We start from the raw sequence: 26,361 nt of genomic DNA on the forward strand, positions 1-26,361 counted from the left end.
CCCTAAATACACTAATAAGATGGAACATACGCTGCACAAGCTTGATGTTCACAGAAAACTTTGATTCTATTTAGACAGGACCAAACATTTCAGGAAAACAGAACAGCTCTTTGTTTCCTTTTTCAGAGTCTAAAAAAGGTGCTCCAGTGGTGAAAACCACTTTATCAACATGGTTATCAGATTGTATTTCCTTCAATTACAGTTTAGTGAATACACTGTTACAACAGAAGGTAAAGGCCCACTCTACTAGAGCTGTATCTACTTCATCAGCCTTTACTGCTAAATTACCATTGGATACTATTTGTGCAGCAACTACTTGGTCAAGGCCTCATACCTTCATCACTCATTACAAAGTAGACAAGGCCTCCAGAGACAGGGCTTCCTTTGTTGCCACTGTCCTAAAGAACATTCTCCTGTGAGGCACCTGAGAAAGTTGGTGCTTGAGATGCTACCCATCAGTAAGAATGAACAGCGAGATAGAACAACTTCACATAAAGAAGTTATGTACTCACCATAACGTTCCATGTGAGTTGTTCATCTCGCCTTCATTCTTACTTCCCACCCTCCAATCCCCTACCAGTTTCTTGTGGATCGATAAGTTTAAATAAGTCTGGGTTGTCTTTAGTCCTTATTTAGTGTATCCTTGGATACTATTTTTTTTTTGGGGGGGGGGGCTTATCTAGTCAGCTTGGTTGGCAACAAACAGGATCTGAGGGAAGCACCAATGCATCATGGGATAGGGAGTAGGCCACGAGCTGGTTGAAGACCTCGAGCTTTTGCATTTGACCGAGTCAGAGCTGAGGATCGGCTCTGAACCCAATCAGTAAGAATGAAGGTGAGATGAACAACTCACATGGAACGTTATGGTGGGTATATAACTTCTTTTTTCTAGGCATTTCCATCTTATACATCCGATACAAGGTGTGCAGTTTTGTGCAAATGCAAGGCTTATATACAGATGAAGTTAAATAGTTTTAAACTAGTCTGCCAATAAGAAATCACACAATGATCCTTCCTCCCACAGTTCCCAGCTCAGACAAGGCTATATCCACATTTTTCTGCCATAAGGGTGTAGGGGAGCCCTTTGTAATATAAGATGGCTGGATTTGAGTTCAAGTCTATGAAAAGCAGACTAGATTCAGTAAGTTTGGATCAAGTCTCTGCTACGTGTAATAAGCAGGCAGGCACAAATAGTAAAGACAGTCAAAAAGGCATAAATTAATGCAGTAAAAAAGTATCTTCTCAGAATATCAGACACTTGAGAAGAATCGCACTTAAAGTATTGCATCATCTTAGCAACTGTGTCCCCAAAGAGCAATTCCTCAAAAGGAGACTCGAGGATAACAGACGACTCCTCACCAGAGCAATAAGCCAAAGTCAACCATATCTGTGAAGAGTAGGAGGAAAGATCCCTCATCAGACACTGAATCGTCATCTCTGGAATCCAGTTCCCTAAGCTGTTTAGAAGGGGTAGAGGTCCAAGGAGGAGCAGGTACCAAAAGTCCTTGAGTAGGCTTCAGGGCCATCAAGGCAGAAAACAAGCCGAGTAAACTTTTGCCATTCCCTTAGGATGGACTGAAAAATACTTAATTTTTTAAAATTTTTTGTCTTTTCTTGGAAGGGACATCAGCCCTAACAAATACTGGAGGATGTCCTTCTGTTCTTCTGTTGTAGTATTCCTGACATAAAGGGGTTGCCTGCCAAGGTGATGATCCAGCGTCGGCCATTATATCCAAGTCTTTTACTACCTGCGGTGCGTGGTATGTCTGATGTAGGCCGGTTCTACTTCATGATGTCGAAAGCCGACAATATCAAAGCTGATATTGTCGGGTGCAGAACATCGTGCAGGTAAACGAAAATCTCCGTAGGGGGAGATTTCCGTTTATCTCAATGTAGTGTGGTCTCGGAGCTGGAATATTTAAGTAGGGGGTGTGGGAGGTGCAGGTGGGCTTGCCCCCATGCCTACGCTAGTTAGTTTTTATTTTTGTTTGTTTGTTTTTTTTTAACGTTATTCAATGTTTTACTACATGGATCACTAGAGGCGGGCCTTTAGTGATTCGATGTAGTAAAATTTCGATAACGTGATATAGACGCATGTAGGCCACCAACAGTTGGCCATAAAAGAGATGTACATGCACGCCACCCTCAGAACCTCTTTGATGCCAGTCAGATCGCCCCTCCCAGATGTCGCTCTGCTGTTGGAATTGCTGATTTTCTAACATAAGTGCCCTGTTGGGGAAATCTTTTTTTTGTCTTTTTGCTAGCTTTTTTCCTTATTGAGATTCATGTCATCCAGAAAAGGGAAATATGACTGTGGAAGACAGATTCCACATAAAGATAGTCATACGCAGTGCTTTTTTTTGCCTTGACCTCAGCACGACCACAAAAACTGTTCCATCTGCCAGTCCTTTCTGCCGAAAACCCTCCAAAGTCAGTTATCCTCCCTTCCAATCTACTAGAAAACCAGTGCCTTAAGCTTCTAGCAAAAAGTGCAATGGATTCCCCTCCAGACTCGAAGACAGAGCTTGCAAAAGAAAAGGCCAAAAAACATAGGCCTGAAACCGAAGCTGTGCCTCTCGAGTTGGACATCTCTCCTGAAGCGCATGAGAGCATGGAGACACTTACCTACCGGGATCAGGACCCACTGGCCAAGCCCGCTTTACAGGCCGCCTTGGCTCCACACATTTGCACATCCAGAGAGGCTTCTCAAATGTCTGTTTCTGACATTCAGGGGGAACCAAGGCTTATTTTGTCAGAGGGCCTTAGGGGAGTAACCCAGGTACTGTTTGGAAGCTGTTATGGAGTATGTCGACTCAGATATTGTGGAATGTAAGCCTATGGCTGGCCCTCCATCTCTGTACCACATAGATATGTCTGCAAAGAAAAAAAAACAAGCATGTCTTTCTTCCCCCGACCCACAGAAGGAATAGCTAAACTTCTCACAAGGTCTCTTTAAGGTTTTTATGGCATTTAGGCCTCCGTCAGGTCACCCTGCTTCTCCTCTGAAGAGATCTAGGCCCCATCCTACCTCAGATGAAGATTCATCTTCTGAAGAGGAGGACGATCCTTTGGATTACTCCTCCCAAATCCCTTCTCCATTAGATTATGCCTTCCGTGAAGAGGATTGTAATGGAACAGATTTCTTTTGGGGAGACTATATCCAAAATACATGACCACTTCAAATGGGATAGTATAGAGATGTCTGAAGTCCAGAAGCATTACTATGACCTCCTCCAGGTACAGTCCCCTAGTCACTCAACCATCCCTCCTGTAATACCAGCCTTTTTGGGTGCTTTTGCAACCACTTCCACCCACCTGGACTCCTAGCCTCCAGCTCCAAAAAAGCTGGACAGGTACTACAAAGTACCCAAGGACTGCCAATTTTTCATCAAGGCAAAACTGATGGATGCCCCTTTGGACAATAGTGCCCTTTTGGGGAAACTTCTACAAACCTCTTCAAATCTTTGCAAGAAAAAGTAAAGAACTTATGGACCTCAAGCACATTTGGTATCCCCTGTGCCTAAATTTCATAACAATTACCCTGCAAAGCAAACTTTCTTATGTAGGCAATCCAGAGGCCCATAGTCTAGACCTCAAAAAAGGCCTATGAAGACCCAACAGTTTTCTCCTTCTTGCCTCTGCTTCCCATATAATGAAACAGCCCTTTCCTGATTGGATGGGCTCCTCCTCGTGACTCTTGCAGCAACCAAATCCCCCTTTCCCAGTGCTTTTCTCTTTCCCCGGGAACTCATCACTCAGGACTCTTAGGTGTTAAGCATCATCAAGAGGGGGTACTTCATGGTTTTGGCAAAAGGTGCCTAGCTTCAGGAGAATTCTCCAACCAACAAAAAATCAGCCCCCCCTTTTCCCCTCCAGTCCTGCAAGACTTCCTAGAACAGGGCACTATAGAACCTGTTCCCAAAGGGCAAGAGGGAAGAGGTTTTTACTCCCGCCTTTTCCTAGTTCCCACGAAGGAAGGTCCCTGGAGATCAGTTCTAGTCCTCTCTTACCTCAACGGCTTCCTCATAGTCCCCTCTCTCAAAATGTTAACCTTACAAACACTATTTCCCCTTATCCTCCCTCAGGCATTTCTAGCTTCCATAGGTATCAAGGATGTCTACCTCCATATTCCCATCCACCACAGTTACAGGAGCTTTCTACAATTTTCTGTGGTATCCTCACACTGTCAGTTTTCAGCTTTGTCTTTTGGACTCTCCACAGTCCCGAGAGTCTTTACAAAATGTCTAGCCCCAGTAGTAGCCTTTTGCAGGCTTCAAGGGATCTTAATCTACCCATATCTGGATCAAATCTTGATCCAAGCCACTTCACAAACAGAATTGAACAAATCCCTTCAAATGGCAGTTACCATTCTTCAGAGTCTGGGATTTACCATCAACTTCAAGAAATCATTTCTAGTCTCAGCCCAAGATCACATTTTTCTGGGCTACAGATTCCAAGCCCTGAGCATGATGGTGTCTCTCCCACCTCACAAGGCACAGGAGATCTCACTAATCTTTGCAGAGACACTCTACCTAAATCAGATATATGCCAGGCAATTCCTCAGAATCTTGGGGCTGATGGCATCCACCATCCTAATGCTTCCTCTAGCAAGGCTTCACACAAGAAACTCCAATGGTTCCTCAAATCAGTATGGATTCAGCATGCCTACCCTCTAGAACACCTAAAGCATGCCCACCCTCTAGAACACCTAATTCCTCTCCTTCCCTGTCTAAACAAGGAGCTCCAGTGGAGGATTATACAACTGTCTCTAAAACCAGGTCTCCCCATTCACCCTCTGCCATAAACTGGACCTCCACACAACTCAAGGAGAGTGTTCATCCTCCCAAATGAGGGACCACATAAATGTGAGGGAAATGAGGGCATACATTTTTTCCTTCCAAACATTCCAATCACTTGTCAAACCAGGGGCATTACGTGTACACACAGACAACATGACAGTCTTGTGATGCTTAAACAAGCAGGGGTTACCAGATTGTATCTCCTGTGCAGACAAACCATGCAGGTCTGAGATCTACCTCACCTCCTAGATGTATCCCTCTAGGCAGTGTACATCCCCTCCAGCCAGAATACTGTGGCAGACACCTTAAGCAGATCCAGAACACAAGCCCAGAAATGGATGCTTCACAGGGATGTGTTCCTGGACATTGTCCACCAGTGGGGTATTCTAGAGATAGACTTGTTTGCCTCCCCCATGAACAAACAACTCCCACAGTTTTGTGCCAGAGAATACCATCCTCAGTCATGGAGAGTGGATGCCCTTTCAATCTCCTGGAAGGGGAAACTCCTATATGCATTCCCTCCACTTCCACTCACTCCAAAAGTCCTGTTGAATGTCCAAAAAGAAAAGCCAACAGTCTTGCTGGTGACTCTCTGTTGGCTAAGACAGCATTGGTTCCCCCTTCTCTTTCACCTAGCCAAGGGCAATCACCACAAGTTACCCCACAGAGTGGACCTACTAACACAGACCAAGGGCTCACTCCTCTACCCACATTTGGAAACCCTCCAACCGACCCTGTGGGTGATAGAGTCCTGATCCCATTCGGACACCTGTACTCTGAGGATGTGCTTCAGGTCCTGCAGGAGGCCAGGAAACCTACTACTAGAAAATCGTACCCATCCAAATGGAAGAGGTTCTCCATCTGGTGTCTGACTAGAAATCAGGACCCATTGAAGGCAGACCCACCTATGGTCCTGTACTGTCTGTGTGAATTGCTTAATGCAGGATTAGTATACTCTTCCATTAAAGCTCATTTGTCAGCTATCTCTGCTTGCCTGCCACTAGCTCCACCCTTAGCTTCCAGATTCAAAGCTAAACAATTTCTCAAAGGCACTCTTCATATCAGACCCCCAGGAGACAATGTGGCTCCACCCTGGAAACTCAACTTCATGCTAGAGAAATTTACTCAAGCACCTTTTGAATCAGCTTCTTCTAGTTCACTCAAACACTGCACTTGGAAAATGGGCCTCCTGGTGGCCATTACCTCTGCCAGGCAGGTCTCAGTTACAAGCCCTTATGACCCCCCCTTTTGTCTTTCCACAAAGACAGGGTCTCCTTGTGGACCAATCCCTCCTTCTTGCCAAAGGTTGTCAATGAATTGTCCCTAAACCAGGCAATTCACCCACCCACTTTCTTTCCCTCTTCCCAGAATAGTAGTGAGAGAATCCTTCACACTCTGGATGTACACAGACAACTCAGGTTCTGCTTACATAAGACTAAACCCTTCAGGAAAACAGACCAATTATTTGTGTCCTTCCATCCCTGTGGTTTGGGATTGCCTATGACTAAACAGGCCATCTCCAATTGGATATCAAAATCTATTGCCTTTTGCAACGCTCACCATGGTAAGGTTCTTCTTAGCTCAGTCAAAGCTGACTCTGCCAGGATAGTATCTTCCTCAGGAGCCTTCCTCAAGGGTTTAGATACCAACTCTATCCTAGAAGCTGCTACATGGACATCTGTCCACACCTTCACTAAACACTATAACATGGATTCCATCTCCAGATCCAAGGTGGGGTTTGCCAGGGACATTCTCCATGACTTCATAGAAAATTCCTCTGTCACTTTTTCTTCCCTTTTCTCATGAGCTTTTGTACTCTCCCTTATGTCAGGAATACTGCAACAAAAGAATAGAAAGACATAGGTTAGTTGTGTAAGAACTTATCGCAACAGTAGATGTCCTTCTCTTCTCTGTTGCAGTATTCCAACCTGCCCTCCATACCCCAGTTCCTGACTTTCTTGGATACATTGATCCACATTCCCTTAGACTGTACCTCTGCCTGGGGCCTCAGTTCTGAGGGTGGTGCACTAGTATGTCTCTTTTGTGGCCAATGTCTGTTGGTGACCTACGTCAGACATATCGCACACCCTAGGTAGTTAAAGACTTTGATATACTGGCCGATGTTGGGTCATTGTTTTGGCAGACAACTACCTTATGTCCGGAATACTGCAACTGAGAAGAGAAGGAGATCTATTGTTAGGGTAAGTTCTTACATAACTAATCTTTCTGACCCTTGGCGAGAGATTCGATAAGAGAACCTGGAACATCCTTAATGAACAATATCTGTGGAATCCTTCTAGGACTGTCTGAGATAATCAACTGCAGTCCTCCCCCAACGTCCAGAACAGATGCCTACAGAGCTTCAGAGAATGTGAGAAAAAACAGGTCTGTGCAAGCTTCCGATGGGGTTGTGGCAGAGGAATATGATGTAGATGCCGAATGGCCTACAGAGCTAATACCCTCTTCTAGAGGGATGTCTGTTGGAGGCTGGACATCTAAAAAATCCAGCCAAGACTTGTTTGATGCCTTCTGACCTAATGGGAATATCTTGTGGTAAAGGATTCTGCCTTGGTACCCTGGGCTAACTGTTTAAGCTGTTGGATTTCAAGATCAATTTCCAGGGAAGGCAAATGGCTTTAGAGTGTCTTGGGCACAAACGCTTTACAGATACTGCAAGAGGCATGGCTGTGGGAAGCATCCAAACAAAAATACACTGTTCACGATGATTTTTATGGGGAATCTACCTCCCACAATGACATTTACCCTTCTTGGATGACATAAACTCTAAGTTCTTCTTTCAGCTTTTCCCGGTTAGGGGTCGCCACAGTGGAACTCCGGTCCGCTAATGATTGGCAGTAGACTTTTACGGTGCTGAGGTGCCAGCTCGAAGCCCAGCCTTTAACGAAGGCGCACCCTTTGCATGTCTTTTGAATGCCACTCGACCGCGGGGAGGACATGCAGACTCCACACAGAAGGCGCTCCAGCCATGAATTGAACGGGATAACCTCTTGCTGTGAGGCGACAATGTTACCGCTGCACCACTGCGGCTTGATGAACTCTAAGTAGCGAAATAAAATACAAGACCAAGAAAAGAAAAAAAAATGCCCCAATGGGACACTTATCTGGCAGCTAGGTATTCAGCACAGCAACAATGCAGTCAGACCAACTAGCAATAATGGCATTAAAACTGACAGCAAAGAAGTTCTGGGTGGTTGCATACGTACATCCCTTTTATGCCTGTGGTAGGGAGCATAAATGTACGATGCATGCAAGGTCATTAGGCTTTTGTATACTGGCTGCCCTTGGCAGGAGATCCCGTCTGTTTAGAATAGTGAAATAGTAATATAGAAGGACATCTGATGTGGTATTTGTACTGACTAGAGCCAGTGTGTGACAACAGGAAAGAATGAGATGCAGAAGGAGGAGCTGGGGGAGATCCACAAGTTACAGTTGAACAAAAAACAATATGTGGAAAACATTTTGGAGAAAGCAGTTATGGATGAGAAGGAATAATCAAGACTCTATTTTGTGTCACTTGGTGAGAGAAGATAAATCAGAGGACAGTATTGACATTCCATGGTTGCAGGCTGTTGAACTGGCCAAGGAAAGTGAAGGAGGGGGAACCAGACATTTAGAGGATGTTGTGCTATGGGAAGGTGAACCACAAACACCAGCACACACACAGTCACAGAGAAGTCGGAGAGTAAGCACCTATAAAGAGAACATATGCACCAGTGGCAGTTGCTGCAGAGAGGAGAACAGTGCAGAATATTAAGCAAAAAAGAAAGCCTGCATTAAAGATTTCTTCAAAAAAGACCTGGCCATTGATTGGATCATAGGAAGTTGCTAGGCTATTGGCCCTGAGGCCCTTACAAGCCTAGCCAAGAATTTAGTCCATGTTCCAACAAGTCAGCACCCGATGGCCCTGTCTAGCAAGGACACAGATGGAGTTCCAAGGGTGTATTTTGTTTTCCCCATCCTGTTATCCAGGTTGCGCTTAAAAAGTGTTAGAGGTACTCTGCTTGACATAGAACTGGAGTCTATTCTACAGAAGGGGAAGTCTCTGGGACACAAATCTGTCCCGCCAGCAAGTCCTATTGATGTCACAGACCAGGTTGAGGTCACACCTGCAGGTTACTCGAGTGTTTAGTGGTGTGTTATTTGGAGCAAAATAACCGAGCCTTCCTGTACAATATGTCACAGACTCGCTCCATTTCATTTTGGAAAGGACCAGTTTTGTAATGCGACTTTTGAAACAGTTGAATTAATGGACAAATTTGTGTATGCAGTTGATTCAAGGAACCATGTGCATTTATGGAATAAATGTTTCAGGCAGTTAGTCCATTTTTAAAAAAGACTAACAGTTTGTTTTAGGTCTGATGACCTAAAACAAGAGGAAACTAGTCTATATTTTAGTCTATGCAGTCTATAGACAAATTATGTGATGAAAAGGAAATTTGAACCAGAGGATGGGAATTATGAGGAACATTGCAAGAAAATGAAAACATTGTGAAACATCTTTTGTATTAAGTTATACTTAATGTAATCAGAGGAACTGGTAGATATTCATAACAGCCTTCTTCTTCTTCTTCTTCTTTCGGCTTTTCCCGGTTAGGGGTCACCACAGTGGATCACCTGTCTGGTGTTGAGTTGCCAGCCCAGCGCCCAACCTTCCACAGAAGACACACACACACACACACACACACACACACACACACACACACACACACACACACACACACACACCTAGGGCCAATTTAATGTGTCCAATCCACCTACAGCATGTCTTTGGGATGTGGGAGGAAACCGGAGCACCCGGAGGAAACCCACGTGACCACAGGGAGGACATGCAGACTCCGCACAGAAGGCACCCAGGCCGAGGATCGAACCAGAGAACCTTTTGCTGTGAGGTAGCAACGCTATCCGCTGCATCACCACGGCCAGATATTCATAGCAGCCTAAAATGTGTAATTTCTGTGATGTAAAAGATCAGTTAATTAATTAATGAATGCATGAAAATGTGATGTAATCTGGAAGAACTGGTAGGTAGTAGAGCTAAAAATTATAAACCATGTTGCAGACATTGCAAATCTAGTGAACACTGGCAGTTTGACTGTGTTACAGAGAATGAAAATGAAAATATGTAACAAATTTCAAGCATATTTAACTGGTTTGGTAGAATTACCTGTTCACATTGAAGAGCGGGAGGAAGATGTTTCCCTAGATGAAATAGAAGATTAAAAAGAATGTCTGACTGCATGGGAAAAAGATGTTAAAACCTAAAAAGACTATAAAGATATATAAAAAAGCAACATGAAAGGTGAAAGCAGTGATAGAGTTTAAGAAAGAAAAAAAAAATGGCTTGAAAGGTAAACTGATATAAAAAAGGGCAAAGGCACTTTTTCTGTTCTTTTCCTTAATGTAAAGAGTATAATAAATGAAAGCAAAAGAATTTGTAGTACAACAGTGTAAAGTTGTAATATGAAATAATATAATTATTAGATGCACATTTCAGTAACATAAAATAGAAAGAGCAATTAAAGCAAGTGTGAGGACAGAAATCATTAAGCTGAATGTGTGATGATTTATGTTCTGTAGTCTTAGAGTTGTATAAGGTGAATTATTTTATAATATATGAAGTTACAATTCTCTATCCAACAAAATAAGTGATATTAGATTGTTTCATTAAAGGGCAGGTAATGAAACTTATGGTAGTCTGTCCATTTGCATCAGGTACTAAAACAACATAATTTTTTCAAGAATTTAAAAACATATTTGAATGTTTACATGACTATAGTGGTTCTGGGAGACTTTAATTGTAACTTTTTGTGGAAGAAAAAGAAAGCAAGGGGAGAAGATAATGTTTGTACTGAATGTCACATTTTCAACTTAGGACAGGAACATTACTTCATGAAGGGACAGGTAAGGACAGAAGTGATTTTGTTTTTATTCTGAGAGATTGAAACAATCTAATATTGCCCTTCATGGGTTTTCTGAACATATGGTAGTATTGAGATGTTTTTGTACACTGTTATTATTAACAAAAAACATCTTTATTGAATTATCACTTGTGACACAGGCAAGCATACATTTATATAAATTAAAATAAACCATATTGACATATTTTCAATTGTAAACATTATACATCGATTATAAGCTAATATAAAGTCATTGTCAATCAACCATTACATGACTCATTCAGTTCCTGCCTTCCCTGAAACTTAATTCCTCCCACAATTCCCATGTTTTTCTAAGTAATTTGCTCCTACCCTTTTCTAAAGATCCCACTTCTAGTTATCTCATCTCTGTTACTATATTCACTACTTCTAGTATGGCTGGTTTAGACTTTGATTTCCATTTTCTAATAATTGCTTTTTGGCAGCTACCATAATTAAACTCAGGAAGGCCTTACTTTGACTAGGCAAATCCAATACTGTAGTACAGCTCAGAAAAAAAAATTCTTTACTTACACCAGTTTGCTCACTCAGTATTTCTGACAGAGGTGTCTGCAAGAACTTTTAAAGTCTGCCAACTCATTACACTCCCAAAAAATGTGTTCCCTATTACCTTTTTCTTCCCCATCACACCTCCAACATTTACAGACTATCTGAGGAAAACTTATTTGGAGTCTGCTTGTGGTATACACATAGCAATGCAGACACATTCAGACAAAGGTACTAAATCGTCTGGACTTTGTTGCATATTTGTGAGCCATAAGTGTATCCCTCATTGTTTCTTTGTGAATTGCTTGTACAGTCTCTCTCTTCCCAATCCTTTCTAACCTCCTTGATTCCTATAGTTATCATGCAATATTTTGTATGCCCTACTACTTATCCCTTTTTGAACAGCAGCTTCTGTTCTATAGTCTACTAAAAGCTGTACCAGTGCTGATCTTTCACTTAGGAACCCCATATTCCTTTCTTTTTGCCTATACACTAATATCAATCCTTGATATGGAAGGCAATCACTAGCCTGCAGTCCACATTAATTATTGGCCTCTTCCCATTCTATTACCTTTCCCTGTGTAATTATTTGCTCCCAGTACCATAGTTACTTTTTCATTTTTTTCAAGTAAATTCCAGCCCCTTCTTGCTTATTCTCTGTATCCCTGATTTCAGTCATCCCCATCATCAGAATCTCCTTTCTCCAGTCCTGGACACAGTTTATTATCGAAGAAGGCAAGGGATGCAAGATGCTAAATGGGCATTGCCCAACATTGCGTGCATTACAAGGTGAAAGGCAAGTATTATTTTCAGAACATTTACAAATGACAGATTTTATAAGAATTAGAGTGGTGAGTTGATTACAAAAGAAAATAAAACAGGCCAACACAGAAGGACTGTGGCTGACCAAGTTCGCAGATGACTGCAAACTGGGCGCCATAATCGACTCTCCAGCCAACACAAGCATCCTCCAAAAGGGCCTCATAGAAACAGACAACTGGTGCCAGAGCCATGGCCTCAAGCTAAATGCCAAAAGTGTATAGTCATCCCTTTGGCAAAAACAAAGTGCCCACAAATTACCACATAGGTGGTAATCCATTAAGTACAGAAGAAGTAATTAGGGACCTGGGGACCCAAGTTGATAGCAATCTCTCATTTGACAACCACGTGGCCAAAGTGGTTAGAAAAACATTTTATATAACCCACCTAATCATGAAGGGATTCACATCTAGATTAGGGGAGGTCATCGTGCCTCTTTACTCATCCCTCATCAGGCCCATAATCGAGTACAATGCTCCTTTTGGGATGTACCTTACCAAACACCTGCAGCAACTGTAAAGACCCCAAAAGTACCTCACCAAGAGGATCAAAGGGCTCAAACAGATGCCATATGCTGCCTGGTTAAAGAAACTCCAGCTCTACTCAGTGGCATACCGCCTGCTCAGAGGCGACCTGTGCCTGACGTATAAAGCCATGTCCAACCCAGAATTAAGGGACATGCTGCACCTTAAGAAATCCAAATCCCATCGAGCTACACGCTCGAGAGACTTGAACCTCAGCACTGAAATAAATAGGACATGCTGGAGGGACAGATTCATAACCCAGAGGCTCCCTTCACTCTGGAATAAAATCCCAGTCCAGGTTAGGCAGAGTCCCTCATTGACTCTCTTCAAGAGGAATCTTGATGAGTGGATGGGAAATTGTAGGTTTACCCCGGTTATCACTTCTGTGTCACTGTTAGACAGAGGCACAGTATACTAACCTCGAAAAAGGGCATAGCAAAATTAATTTAAAATGGGTGGCGAAAGCCAAACATACTCTGGCTAGGCTTTTAAATGCCCTAGGGCAGATAGCCTAGTATGAACCTATGAACCTAAAAGTATATGTATCTTATTGTAAAATTATGTGGCATAAGAATAAAAAAGAAATTTATGAGGAAGAATTTCTAAAATAAGAGGAAGTTATAGGAGGTGGTAATGAGAATGGAATGATACAGGAAGAAGTTAGCATTTCTGTTGAATGATGCAAATATGATATGTTACTAAGGCAAAATATGTTGTTAAAGGTAGAAAGAAAGATATTAATCTTTTTAAGTAGATAAATAAAGTATTTTAATAGAAGTACAGAACGAGAAAGGTGTGATACTTAATAATCAAGAAAATAGTTAAAGCTGTAGAATCTTTTTTGATGCTATATATGCACAGAAACAGATTATACAACTTGTAGAATGGGGTTGAAACATTTCTAAAGAAGCAATGGATATACTAAGCCAGAGAAATTACTACTGAGGAAGTTCAACAAAGCATAAAGATAGGAAGGTTTGAGTCTGTACTGGGGAAGATAGTATTAATTACACATTTTACAGAAAAAATGAGCAAGGAAGAACTGAAATATTTTTGTAAAATAAAGTTTGAGCAGGTAAATCAATGCCTAAAATCAAGAAAATGTATAGAAGGCTTATTAAACACATTTGGAAAGTGATAAGAAATTATTAAATAACCAGAGACATGTATCAATATGTAATATGGATTATAAAAGAGTCATGATGGTTTTTCAAATAAGGTTTAATAATGTCAAAAATGTAATTGATAATGGAGTTTATGGGATGAAAGGAAAGGCTAGTAGAAGTTTTTAATATTTAAGAAAATGCTAGATGAAGTTGTGCAAAACCAAACTGAAGGTAAATTGATTTCATAGGTTCATAGGTTGATACTAGGCTATCTGCCCTAGGGCATTTACAAGCCTAGCCAGAGTGTGTTTGGCTTTCGCCACCCTTCTTAGATTAGTTGACTGTGCCTCTGTATAGTAGGTCACAGAAGATAGCCCATTTAAGGTTAGTTTACCGTGCCTCTGTCTAGCAGTGACACAGAAGAGATCCCAGGGGTAAATTTATGATCTCCCATCCAAATGTCAGGATTCTTCTTGAAGAATACAGACCTCTTCAAAAGGAACCTGAACCTATGAAGAGGGTCATTGAGGGGCTCTGTCTGACATGGATTGGGATTTTGTTCCAGAGTGAAGGGAGCCTCTGGGATATGAATCTGTCCCTCCAGCATGTTCTATTTATTTCTGTGCTGAGGTTTAAGTCACTGGAGCGTGTAGTTCTGATGTATTTGGATTTCTTGAGGTGGAGCATGTCCGTTAATTCTGGGTTGGACATGGCTTTATACATCAGGCAAAGATCGCCTCTGAGTAGGCGGTAAGCAACTGAGTAGAGCTGGAGTTTCTTTAGCCTAACTATGTAGGGCATCTGTTTGAGTCCCTTGATCCTCTTGGTGACTACTTTTGGGGTCTTTCTAGTTGTAGCAGGTGTCGGGTAAGGTACATCCCAAATGGGGCATTGTATTCAATTATGGGCCTGATGAGTGATGAGTAGAGGGGCATAATGACCTCTCTTGATATAGATGTGAACCCCTTCATTATAAGGTGGGCTATATAGAATGTCTTTCTAACCACTTTGGCAATGTGATTGTCAAAGGAGAGATTGCAATCTACTTGGGTCCCCAAATCCCTAATTACTTCTTCCGTACTTAATGGATTACCACCTATGTGGTAATTTGTGGGCACTTTGTTTTTCCCAAAGGGGATGACTATGCACTTTTTGGCATTTAGCTTTAGGCCATGGCTCTGGCACCAGTTATCCGTCTCTGTGAGACCTTTTTGGAGGATGCTTGTGTCAGCCGGCGAGTCGATTATGGCCCCCAGTTTGCAGTCATCTGCAAACTTTGTCAGCCACAGTCCTCCTTTGTTAGCCTGTACCTCAGAGAAATATATACCGAACAAGAGAGGTCCCAGGACTGAGCCTTGTGGGATGCCACTTGTAACTGGTTTAGAGTCTGACATGGCACCTGCAATTCTGACCATGTGGGTTCTATCCCCAAGCCAGTTTGCAACCCATCTTGTGACATAGGGGTTGATATTTAAGCTGGTGAGCTTATTTATGATGCCTGAGTGGGGTATTGTGTCGAAGGCTTTTGGAAGGTCAAGGTAGGCTGTGTGGACTACCTTCCCTTCTTCTATGGCCTTGGTGACTGTTTCAAAGAAATTGACCAGGTTCAAGAGGCAAGATCTGCCCTTAACAAAGCCGAATTGGGTAGGATCCAGTGTTTGGAGGTTCCCAATGTCTTTGTTTATGAGTTCCATGATGATACGCTCCATAGTTTTGCAGACCAGGCTAGTTAGGCTTATAGGGCGATAGTTTCCGGGGTCCGTTGTGGCACCACCTTTATGGAGTGGGACCACTGTTGCTGTACTCCATTCTTTGGTTACATATCCTGTTGTAAGGTTGAGACTGAACAGTGATTTTAAGTGAGGGTTCAGTTCTTCTTGGAGCTCATGTAAATTGCAGCCCGGGACACCGTCCGATCCCATTGATGCTGTATTTTTTGCTTTGGAGAAGGCAGCTCTCACCTGTGCATCTGTGATGTCAGGGAGGCTACACTCTGTTGGGATAGTCATTTGCTCATTTGGGGGGGGGGAGAGTTTGCACTGAACCTGTCTGCCAGGATGTTGGCAATGTGTGTGGGTTCAGTGTATTTTTTGTAATTTTGCTCTAACTCAGAGCATATCTGGGAGTTTCCACCCAAGTTTCTGACATAACTAAAGAAAGCCTTGTGATTATCTTTAGCGTCTTGTGCAATTTTTCTTTCAAAGCTAGCCTTAGATGATTTTATGAGGGATCGTAGTTTTTTGCTAGTACTGATCAGAGTTGCCTTACCTTTCAGGGATTTTGCTCTATCATGTAGTAGCTTCCTCCTTCTGTTGTACAGCTTATTTATGGCTGGGGTCCACCAGACAGGTCTCCTGCTTTTGGAGGAGTGTGTCTTGGTTTTATTTGGGATAGCACGATCCATGCATTCCTATAGGTATCCATAGAATGTGTTTGTAAAGGATTCTGTGGTTTGGGCCATATTTTCCACTGGCCCTGGGGCTTTGAAGGATTCCACCTCGGTTTTGAGAAGTGGGAAGTTTGCTTTTGAGAAGTTTTTGACCGTGGTTTCCTTTGCTGGTGTTGGGGACGGGATATGGATGTCCATAGTGATTAATTTATGGTCAGATCTTACCAATGAGGGGTATACCTCTGGTATGGAACATAGAGTCCCCATGTTGGTGATGATCAGGTCCAATATGTTTTCCCCTCTTGTGGGAGTGGTGACCAGTTGTTCCATAGCATTTGAGTTTATAAATTCTAGGAACCGTTGGGCTAGGGTGTTGGGGCTTGAGTAGTGCTCCCAGTCTATGTTTGGGTAGTGATATTAAAAAGGCATATGATAATATGTTACCATTATTTATGGAATATTTAAAATGGTATGACATTCCAGATTAAACTATTAATTTTTAGAAGTTATTTATGAAACTGCAACTGCAAAGGTATTAGTAAATGTTTGGATAAATAGAGATGTTAAGTTGTCAATCTGTCAGAAGGTCACACTTTATTGCCTGGGGCCCTGGGCCTCTTACCTGTGTTATATGTCATGCTCATTTCTTTTCAGCCAGAGAGTCCTGCAGTAGTAAAGAAATAAATAAATACCAGGTTTTCTGGCCGGAGGGCTCTCCGCTAAGCCTGCTCCACCTAAAGACTGCTGTCTTCCAAGGCCCAGGCTTCTGTGTCGATGAAGAGTGTGCTGGCCACTGGTCCAGCAGCCCAGTCTGTCCTCAGCTCCCTCCCTCCTCTATAGTCCCTGTTGACATCTCTCTACTTCTCTCTCTGCTACAGTCCAGAGATCCTCTCCGCTTCAGGTTTCCATTGAAAATTTCTTCTCCAGGATTCTCCTGATGTTCGGAGATCCTCCTAGGAAGAGGACTTGTAATCTATCACTTCAGATACTGACTTCAGGGATCCCCAAGATCTCCTCTGAGGATGTCTCCTCAGACAGACCTCCTCTTCCTCCTAGAAGGGGACCAACAATCCACCAATAATCCCTTCCAGGATGAGTCAGTATACCCAGAGGCGCCCCTCTCGCCCTGGTGTCCTCCTAGGTTCTCCCCCTTCACCCCTATGGCCCGAAAGCGCCCAGCAGCGGCTGCCTGACTCTGTAGATGTCTTAGGGAGCCTTCAAAGTCCCTTACTGCCCCCCCCGTGACAAGCAATCCCTCACCAAGGGTGTCCTGATGCCATGGTCCAGGCTGCTGCCACCTGCCACCAAGAAGGAGACTTGTAGATCCTTCATCCTTCCTCCGCCCATCTGGGACCCAAGGACCATAGGGTACCATGGATAGGCACGGTAAGCTTGAGCCTGCTTTCGCATGCCTTTGAATTGCTTTATGAATTTCACCATGTCACCAGACCAGACTCCCATATCCCATGAAGTAAGTACAGATCCTACAGCTGCAGGGGCTCAAGAAAATTGCTCTGCAGCTAGGGCTTCCTTAATTCCATTGCAACCTCACTCCATGCTCCTCCATGCTAATATCATATGCTGCTGAGTAGGGTGCAGTACAGGTACAGGCTCTTAGGCGCCAAGCCTGGAAGCCTGATGGCTATGTGACAGATCCCTTTAACAAGGCGCCCTTCACAAATCTCCCTTGATGGGTCAGCTTTGTTTGGCCCTCAGGTGAAACTTAGATAACAAAAAATTTTGAAAAATCAACATCTTTTTTGATCAACCTTTTTGTTTCCTAATTCCTAAGAAAATTCCTGTTCCTTTCTGTTTCTCTTCCGGTCTTCAGATGGCTGTCTCTTCTGTCATCTGAAAAAAACAGCTGTGCTCAAACAGCAAGCTGTGCCCAAAGCATAGCTCTACTAGGGAGCTACTTTAGCAGCCTTCTTCCTTCTACCTTTTTAGACACACTATTTCAGCAGCCGCCACTTGGGCCACTCTCACCACCCTTTGTTTCCTCATTACAAAAATTGACTTGGCTCCAGAGCCAGTTTTGCCAGTTTTGGCCTCTAAGTCCCTCAAGACCCTGTCCATAGAGCCTAGAGGGATAGAGGTGCTAGGACGCTGTCCATCATAAGACGGCGAGATTAACAACTTATTATTATTATTATACCTACCCATAATATCCATGTTGTGTGTCCTCTTCTCTTCTATGAATTCCCCTCCTCCCCCAGGCCGACAAAAAAAAAAAGAGGTATGGTAGTGATGCGTAATGAGTATGATACTTTTTCATTCAATAATAAATGCTGTTAAGGAAAAACTACAAACAATTCTGAGGCACATTTGTTTTACAGGGACTTAGTGCAATGGCCTCTAAAGTGTGTTTGCAGCTGGTACTGTTACAGTCATTAAAAACAAGGTATGGATACGTGTATTGAAGGGTTTGTGTTTTCTTCTGAGGATGGTTGGATTAGATTTAAATAGAAAAAAAGTTCATAGGTTGGTACTAGGCTATCGGCCCTAGGGCCTATCCAAGCTTAGCCATAACAATTCCCTGTAAATGATTTGCAGAAAGAAAATAGATAGGTGGTGTGTTATTTTACTAAGCGTGATACTGAAGTGTTAAACAATTCAGAGAGAAATATTTTGCTAAAAGAATGGAATGATTTAAATACAAAAGATAAATTGTTGAATGAAAATCGTAGGATTTATCTTCTAAGGAAAAATATTTATGTAAAATGTTCGGTAATATTTGGAAGGATAGGCTATTTAAGCAGAGTGATTATGTTCTCAGGAAATCTTAAAAAATGAACTATTATAAGTAGTTTTTTCATGCCGTTTGGGGTTCTAGATTAAATACTGCAAAAAGAGGTCTAGTATGCAGTGCAAAAAATGGTGGGGGCTAAGTTTAATAAATCCACTAATTTGTTGCGGCTCATCATTGTATTTATTTTGATTATTGAACTTTATATAAAATAAAAAAAAGTGACTAAAAGATTAAGTGTAAAATATGAACAAATGTTCAAGATGATGTAGTGCAATAAGTATAAGAGAGATGAAAAATGATGGAGAAGCTATTGAATGTATGAATAAAATACAAGAATGGAAAACTCGTGACAAAAAGTAGTAAAAGTTGATATGAAAAAAGGATAGGTTCATATCACAGAATTGACCTCTGGCATGGAAGGGAAAGTGGAATTAAAAAATGGTATAAGCTGGAAAAACGTTTTGAACATAGGGAATATGAAGATTTTTCTTGTGGAGACTGATAATGGCTGACGTTACTGGAAGTTTATTAATTAAGTTCAGGCAGTTATCTGAAAGTTTGTTATGTTAAACATGTTTCTCTCTTTTTTAAGAGTGTGAAAGAATAAACAGTGTGAACAGGACTGAAAGATAAATAGAATACCAAACAATGAATATGGAATCGATGTTATATGTTTTTTATAAAGAAGTTGAAAAGGATACATTTGATATAATGGCCAAATAATTGCAGATGTTTGGCATATTTGATTGGCTACATGAAATGAAGTTTTGTACAATACAGATGAAGTAAGTATAAAGTAAGAAAAACGTCAGAAAAATGGTTATGGATACAAGAATAACTATATGAGGTACTATGAAGTTTATGTTTGAAATTGTTTTATATGTATTTACAAATAAAAAGAGAGATAAAATGGAAAAGGTATGCCGAACACGATTTTTATTTTAAGTAGGGAATTGTGTTTTTACATTTTCTGTTATGTTACTTTGATTGTTAGAGTCCATACTCTTTTACTGTGGGATCTTTTACATCCAACTCAGCTACCACCAAATCAGGCAGCTGGGATCTCAGTTTAGTATTTTATCAAAAGGAAAGTAATCTTGGAATGCTACATGTGAATATCTTGGCATCCACAAATGTCGATTGACATAAGGTCGAATTGCAACATCGGTATCAGAAATGTCAACATGTAGGAGTAAACAGGAAACCCAAGTGTGGGATTGTGTTACAGCAGGAATCAAGGCATTGGCCCTTTCCCCACTGTAGTGTGATCTCTGATTTATTTTATATAATTAGTATGGGGTGTGACCTCCTGCATAAAAAAAGTTTTGTTTTTTTACTTTTTCCCCAATGTTTGAGATGTCGGTGTTTTGTCATTTGACATTCCATATGTTCAATAAGAAGACATAAATCCTTTAGAAGTACAGCACCCCCTTATTCTACACTGCCGTGTTAGTATTAGAAATTAAAATATATGATTTTTTTTCTTACAGTGATGACCGTTGGGTCTGGGCAGGGCTGAATAAAAGAAATCCACTTTCTGAAGGATCTTGGGAATGGAGTGATAGCAGACCAGTAAGTGTACATGTAAAATCATAAAATTAAAGGCAGTAACTGTCTGAAAATTACCTTTTATCAGAGAGTGGAGGGCAGAAGCTAAGGAAGAAAGTGCCCTTCACACCCACTTCAAGGCTTTTCCCATGGTAATCTCATTTGGAGGTTGTGTTACATGAGATGTTAAATTAAGTATATTTGCAATGCTTTGGATTTGTGGTGGTCTATTTCCACCTCTGGTTTAAAAGTTGCTACTTTGTATTTGCCCAATTATACATACCCCATGATAACTTGACTGGGTATTTTATTATTCTATTTTATTTATTTATTTACATTTGTTTAATTTTTGCATTGAGATGATTTACAAGTGCCAGGTGACAAGATTTATCTTAGAGAATATAATGGGGCGCATAAACATTAAAAGCACTATATTTTGTCCTGTTTATAGATGTGCAGAAGAGCTGACCTTTTAAAAGATTTCTCTGATACAGCGGTAAACACTGACGATGAAACAGATCTAAACTTGTTCACCAAGTGAAAATAAATCCTTTTTCAGTAAAAGATTCCTTGCTTTTAGGTGCAAGAAATCTACAGTACTTTTGAGATCTAGTATTAGAAAAATAAACCTGTTCAAGCAAGTAAATCAGATTCTGTAAAACGATTATTGCGTAATGTATAATTATACTTCCATGAACAAATATGTGCTGTCATTTCCAAACACATTTGCTTGGTGGTTTAATAAAGTGCAAGCACTTTAATACGTACTTATAAAAGCAAATATAAGTGGATCTCTATGGTATTTGTACAGTACATGCTACTGGCATCATGATTACCAGCACAATCTTACTAAATCAGCTACCCATGTACCACAGGGTATCTTTGTCAATCATACAGCTGTGTCAGCAGTCTGACTAATGTACACATGTACTGATCATCTGCACACTTCTTAATGAAGCTGGTATAACCCGTACAGCTGTAATACATACAGCCTGATAGATAAGTCCTTATATTCTCATAAGCTGATGCTATAATTTCATCAATGAATGAAAAACAGCTAACAGCATATGTATGTATCCAGTCATTTCTGCACTGGTAGTAGAAACTGTCAGCAGTGCAGCCACAGCAGCAACCATTGTTACCATTTCCCTCTGTATAGCTTCTGTGCTGATAGGCTTATTGTGCTCATCGTCATCTGCATGCACATAGAAGCAGGAATCCAAGTATTCACGCGTGTGGCATCCACACAGCATGTATACCTGTTTTCCATACCAGCGCACGTGCAGAGACACACACACACACACACACACACACACACACACACACACACACACACACACACACACACACACAGCCCCACAGTCAGCCATTGAGGTTGTCAGTAATGTTTTGTATACAGACTCATTACTGTGTACTCCACTTCTTTGGGATTACTGTACTATAGCTGTACAGTAGCATAGCTTTACAGTACCATAGCTTTACAGTCTTGAGGCAATACAAAGTATGTGTCTCCTTAATTCAGAAACTGTAGTCTCCTTTAATAACTGTTTAGGTATGCTTGGAGTGCCTGACCTGTTTAGCATCTTGTTATCTCAATCTTCACCTTGTACTGTGCATATTGCTGCATAATGCTTCATATCACAAATTAAGTTGTTTATTCCTTTATTACTTGTAGGCTTTATGAAGTTTTTTTAGGAGGTAACACTTTTACATTCCAAGACTCGTACCTGCAAGTCTTGGAATAGCACAGCTAAATGTGAGAAAATGTGGACTTGCGTATACTACATTTTGTAATTCAGAGTATTCCCTTTTATTCATCGTATGCCAGTCTCTCAGTGTTAGTATTTATAAGCATAAAAGCTTCGAGGACTGCAGAGAGTCTCATTCTGATAGCCCCAGAATGGCCCAGGGAGCACTGGTATCCTCTGCTATTAAGTTTAACCAATGGAAATCCATGGCAGTTACCTCAGAGTTTGAACCTTCTGACTCAGGACAAGGGGAGGATTGTACATCCCAATCTGCAGTCTCTCAGACTTTCAACCTGGATATACTCCCTCAGCATCCAGCACCAAGCCTGGCCTAAGCAAACAAGTTCAAGACATTCTCAAAGTGGCCAGAAGGCCTAGTACTAGGAAATCATACTCAGCCAAGTGGAGAGGATTTTCCATCTGCTGCCAGCAGGAAGAGCTCAAGCCTAATTCAGCCAAGATCTCTGCCATTTTATATTACCTGACTACCCTGATTGACAAATGCCTATCCTTTTCATCCATCAAAATTAATGCCTCTGCCATTTCAGTCCACTTCCCTACTCTTCCTCCTTTTCTTTTCATACCCCCTACTAAAACAATTCATTATGGAGTGATCCACATCAGACCTCCCAGGAGGCAACCCACAACTCCATTGGACCTTAATTCTGTTCTGGAAAAATTGACCTTACCTCTCTTTGAACCGGCAGCTTCTGCTGACTTAAATTTTTTAACTTGGAAGACTGCCTTTTTCCTGGCTATCACCTCAACTAGGAGAGTCTCTGTGTTGTAGGCTCTTATTTTAGTGGAACCATTTCTCATATTCCATCTAGACAGAGTATCCCTCAGGACTAACCCATAATTTATGCCCAAGGTGGTTACTGACACGTCCTTGAATCAAGCCATGCACCTACTCACCTTCTTCCCCAATCCTCAAAACCAGGGGGAGAGAATCCTTCATTCCTTGGATGTGCATAGACAACTCTTCTATTATCATGACAGAACTAAATCTTTCAGAAAATCAGACCAACTCTTTGTGTAGTTTGGCACTGGCTCTGAAGGGAAACTAGTTTCCAAACAGACTATTGCCAAGTGGCTCTCTCACTGCATTTTCTTCCGTTACAGCCATCATGGTAAAAAAAAAAAAAACACCTGAGGCTGTCAGGACTCACTCTACTAGGGCTACTGCTAACTCTGCTTCCTTCCAAAAAGGAGTCACTACCAAAGACATTATGGAAGTTGCTACCTGGTCATCTGTGCATACCTTTACCAAACACTACCACTTATCAGCTTTTTCCAGGTCTGGAGCAGGATTTGCCACTGCCATTCTGCAGGGCATCCTGTCCTCTCAGTAATCTTCCTTCCAACCTCCTCTCAGCTTTGGGAATTATCCCACAAGTCAGGACTGCAACAGTGAAACACAAAGCTCTTAGTGCAGTTGGGTACACTTACCATAAATGTAGATGTTCAAGTGTATTCACTGTTGCAGTCTTCTTTCCCTCCCCCCTTGCCTACAGTGGTAGACTCTTCTAACTTCTTCCCAAGCCAGGGGACACCCTGGGTGTTGCCTCTGTCTTGCCTAGATTTCTGTCTTAGATCCATGCTTATCCTGGGGGCTGCTACTTTGTAAGAGAAAGAAAAAAATGACATAATGACGTTGGCTGGCTCCATATATACCCAAGCATACTGACGTCAGGACAGGATATCTGCCAGCCTAAGGAGGAGGGAGAATTTTACTCTGGTAGTCAGGCTGGCCAAGGGCTTTCACAGCAGGAAATCCTACAAGTCAGAACTGCAACAGTGAATACACTCTAACATCTGCATTTATGGTAAGTGTACTGAACTGTACTTTCTGCATTCAGTATCCCTTCACTGACACTGGTCACTAACAGATAACTCTGCTGTGACCATAACAGATTCTTTAGACTTTCAGTTGGATGCTCCTGACCATTCTGGTGCTGCTTCGACACATGCTGCTAAGGGTTGTGACTCTAGCACATCATAAGAATTTGGGTGTATGGCTATGGCCTTGAAGAAACGGCCCTACCTTGTGTTTTCAGAAAGGATGGATGGAATTCCTCAGTTGCTGGTTAGAAAAGTGGTTGCTGATTCAATGATGAAGTATGGTCATTGGATTCTTCCAGAGCTATCTTCTTAGAGACATTGGGAAAGAAAACCTGAAAGTCCAAACATCTTTCACCTCCATCTTTCTGTTAAAGAGTCTAATGAATACTGGTATAGTTTGTGAAGGGGCTTTTAAAAGTCTCTCAGACTTTACAGTCTTCTTTTCCATCCACTTCTCATTTGAAAAGCAAAAGGTCTTCCTCTTCTTCACACAGTGACCCCCCCCAGTCAGTTATAAAAGTAGGGACTTGGACAATGTTTCCCCATTTTCCTGTCCTGCCTCTTTAGAATCACAATCCAAGGAAATATTTCTTCTGATTCCTTGTAGAGGAAACATCATTTTTTTCCAAAGCTATTGTTAGGACGAAGGATCTCTTCCAGTGGTAAGAAAAATAAATATTAGATGTTATGTTGTCCTGTCTCGCCTTAATTCTTGCTGGTTGGATTCGGAATCGAGCATCGGTTCTGACTCAGCCTAATACAAAAGCTTGAGAGCTTCCACTGGCTCGAGACTACCCCCCCTATCCCATGATGTATATGGAATATCCCCAGATCTCATTTGCCGCTCAAGTGAAAGAGATGTCTTCTGCCTGGCTTGTTGGTTAAGTAGTATCTTTAATGTTATTTCTGTCATAATTCAAAAATTTCTTAAAGAAAATTTGACGTTTTTTCTGTCGTGTGCGACTAGTTAGAGTAGTCTTAGTTGTTATAGTTAGGAAAGTTTAATCCCCCCATTCATCAGGCCTATCTGTCTTCACAGATCTTTTTTTTTTTCAAGAGCTTTCCCCTTTGTAGAGAGACCCGTTTAAGTTAGAGGGCTCTTGGCGGCCCGTTTAATTTAGAGGGCCAGTCCCCTTCCCTCGTGTGTGCTTGTCTTCCCTAAATAGTCAGGAGAATCCGTTTTAACTTAGAGGGTTCTCTTCAAGCATTTTTAGTGTTGTGGCATTGATAGTGTTATAATATATAATCTGATATTGTTAATTCTCGTTCATTCCTAATGCATGGGCATCGGTTCTGACCTCGGAACCGAGACGGCCATTTTCCAAGCTCTCGTCAGCTTCAAACTCTCGAGCTAAACTCTTACCCACAACCCCCCTCTCCCTGTTACCTCAGATTTCGTCTGCTGTGTTGCCATTCGGTCATGTCAAGCTGCTTCTCTTGAGCTAAGTACATTTATTTGCTGTATACTAGTCACTTATATTACTTTTCTGTCAGAAAAGTCTCTTTTTCGTTGTCTCTTACCCTATCGCATCTATCAACCATAATTTCTTGAGGTTTTCTTCTCTTTTCTCTACCTTTTTACCACAAGGTATTCTCCCCTTACCATCGTTGGTAATCTTTCCCTTTTTTTCATACCTTCGCGTATTCTTTTGTACCATTGCTGGTACCATTTTCTTCTTTCTAATTTTGCTATCATGACAGATAAGAAAGGTAGTCCGGGGTTTAAACGGTGTTCTGATTGTGGACACAAACTACCTACTTCTGATGCACACTCTTTGTGCATTTATTGTTTGGAGGCGTCCCACTTATCTGTTGACCCGCCCTGTACTATCTGTGAAAACTTTTCAAATAGAACTTTGTTGGAAAGGAAAAACAAGTTGTTGCTGAAGGGACTTCTTAAATCTCCCTTTCCAGAGGCTGTTTTTGGGTTGGAGGCTTCAACCCCTCCTAGAGCCCATAAGAAAATCATGGATGTTCCTATCAAGGCTCAATCTTTGCCTTCGTCCCCGGCTGGGTACTCCCACCAACCAAAACCCAAAAAGGCTAAAGTTTCGGGTCCAGAGCTCACTCAGTCAGCCACAGTGCTTTTGGTGCCTAGACCTTCGGCTCTATTAGTGATCTCGGCTCTGTCTTCTCCTGCAGCCTTTACTATATCGGCACTGAGGGGCTGCTCGGTTCAGACTATTACCACTGTATTGGCACCGACCGTTCATTTGGCGCAGACATTGACCACTTCGACATCTTACTCGGAACCAACGCCTTTATTGTTGACTACAGTTTTGTCGGTTCTAGCTTCGGCACTGACAACCACTTCAGCACCGATCCCTGTGTCGGTGCAGACCATGACCTCGGCACTGATGACTTCTTCGGTGTAGACACCCGTAGTCCAGTCTC

General features: G+C 41.8%; 1 protein-coding gene across 1 annotated transcript in view; it reads left to right on the forward strand.

Annotated features, from left to right (window-relative positions):
* Positions 1–26,361, forward strand: part of LY75 (lymphocyte antigen 75) — a 3,856,564-nt gene that overhangs the window by 1,651,230 nt on the left and 2,178,973 nt on the right. The window contains exon 14 of the mRNA XM_044074746.1: positions 20,320–20,401. Within this exon, the coding sequence (XP_043930681.1) occupies positions 20,320–20,401 (82 nt within the window). The remainder of the gene's footprint in view (positions 1–20,319; positions 20,402–26,361) is intronic.

Source organism: Protopterus annectens, chromosome 6.part0 (genome assembly GCF_019279795.1).
Source record: "Protopterus annectens isolate FY-2018-M chromosome 6.part0, PAN1.0, whole genome shotgun sequence".
Taxonomy (NCBI): Eukaryota; Metazoa; Chordata; order Ceratodontiformes; family Protopteridae; genus Protopterus; species Protopterus annectens.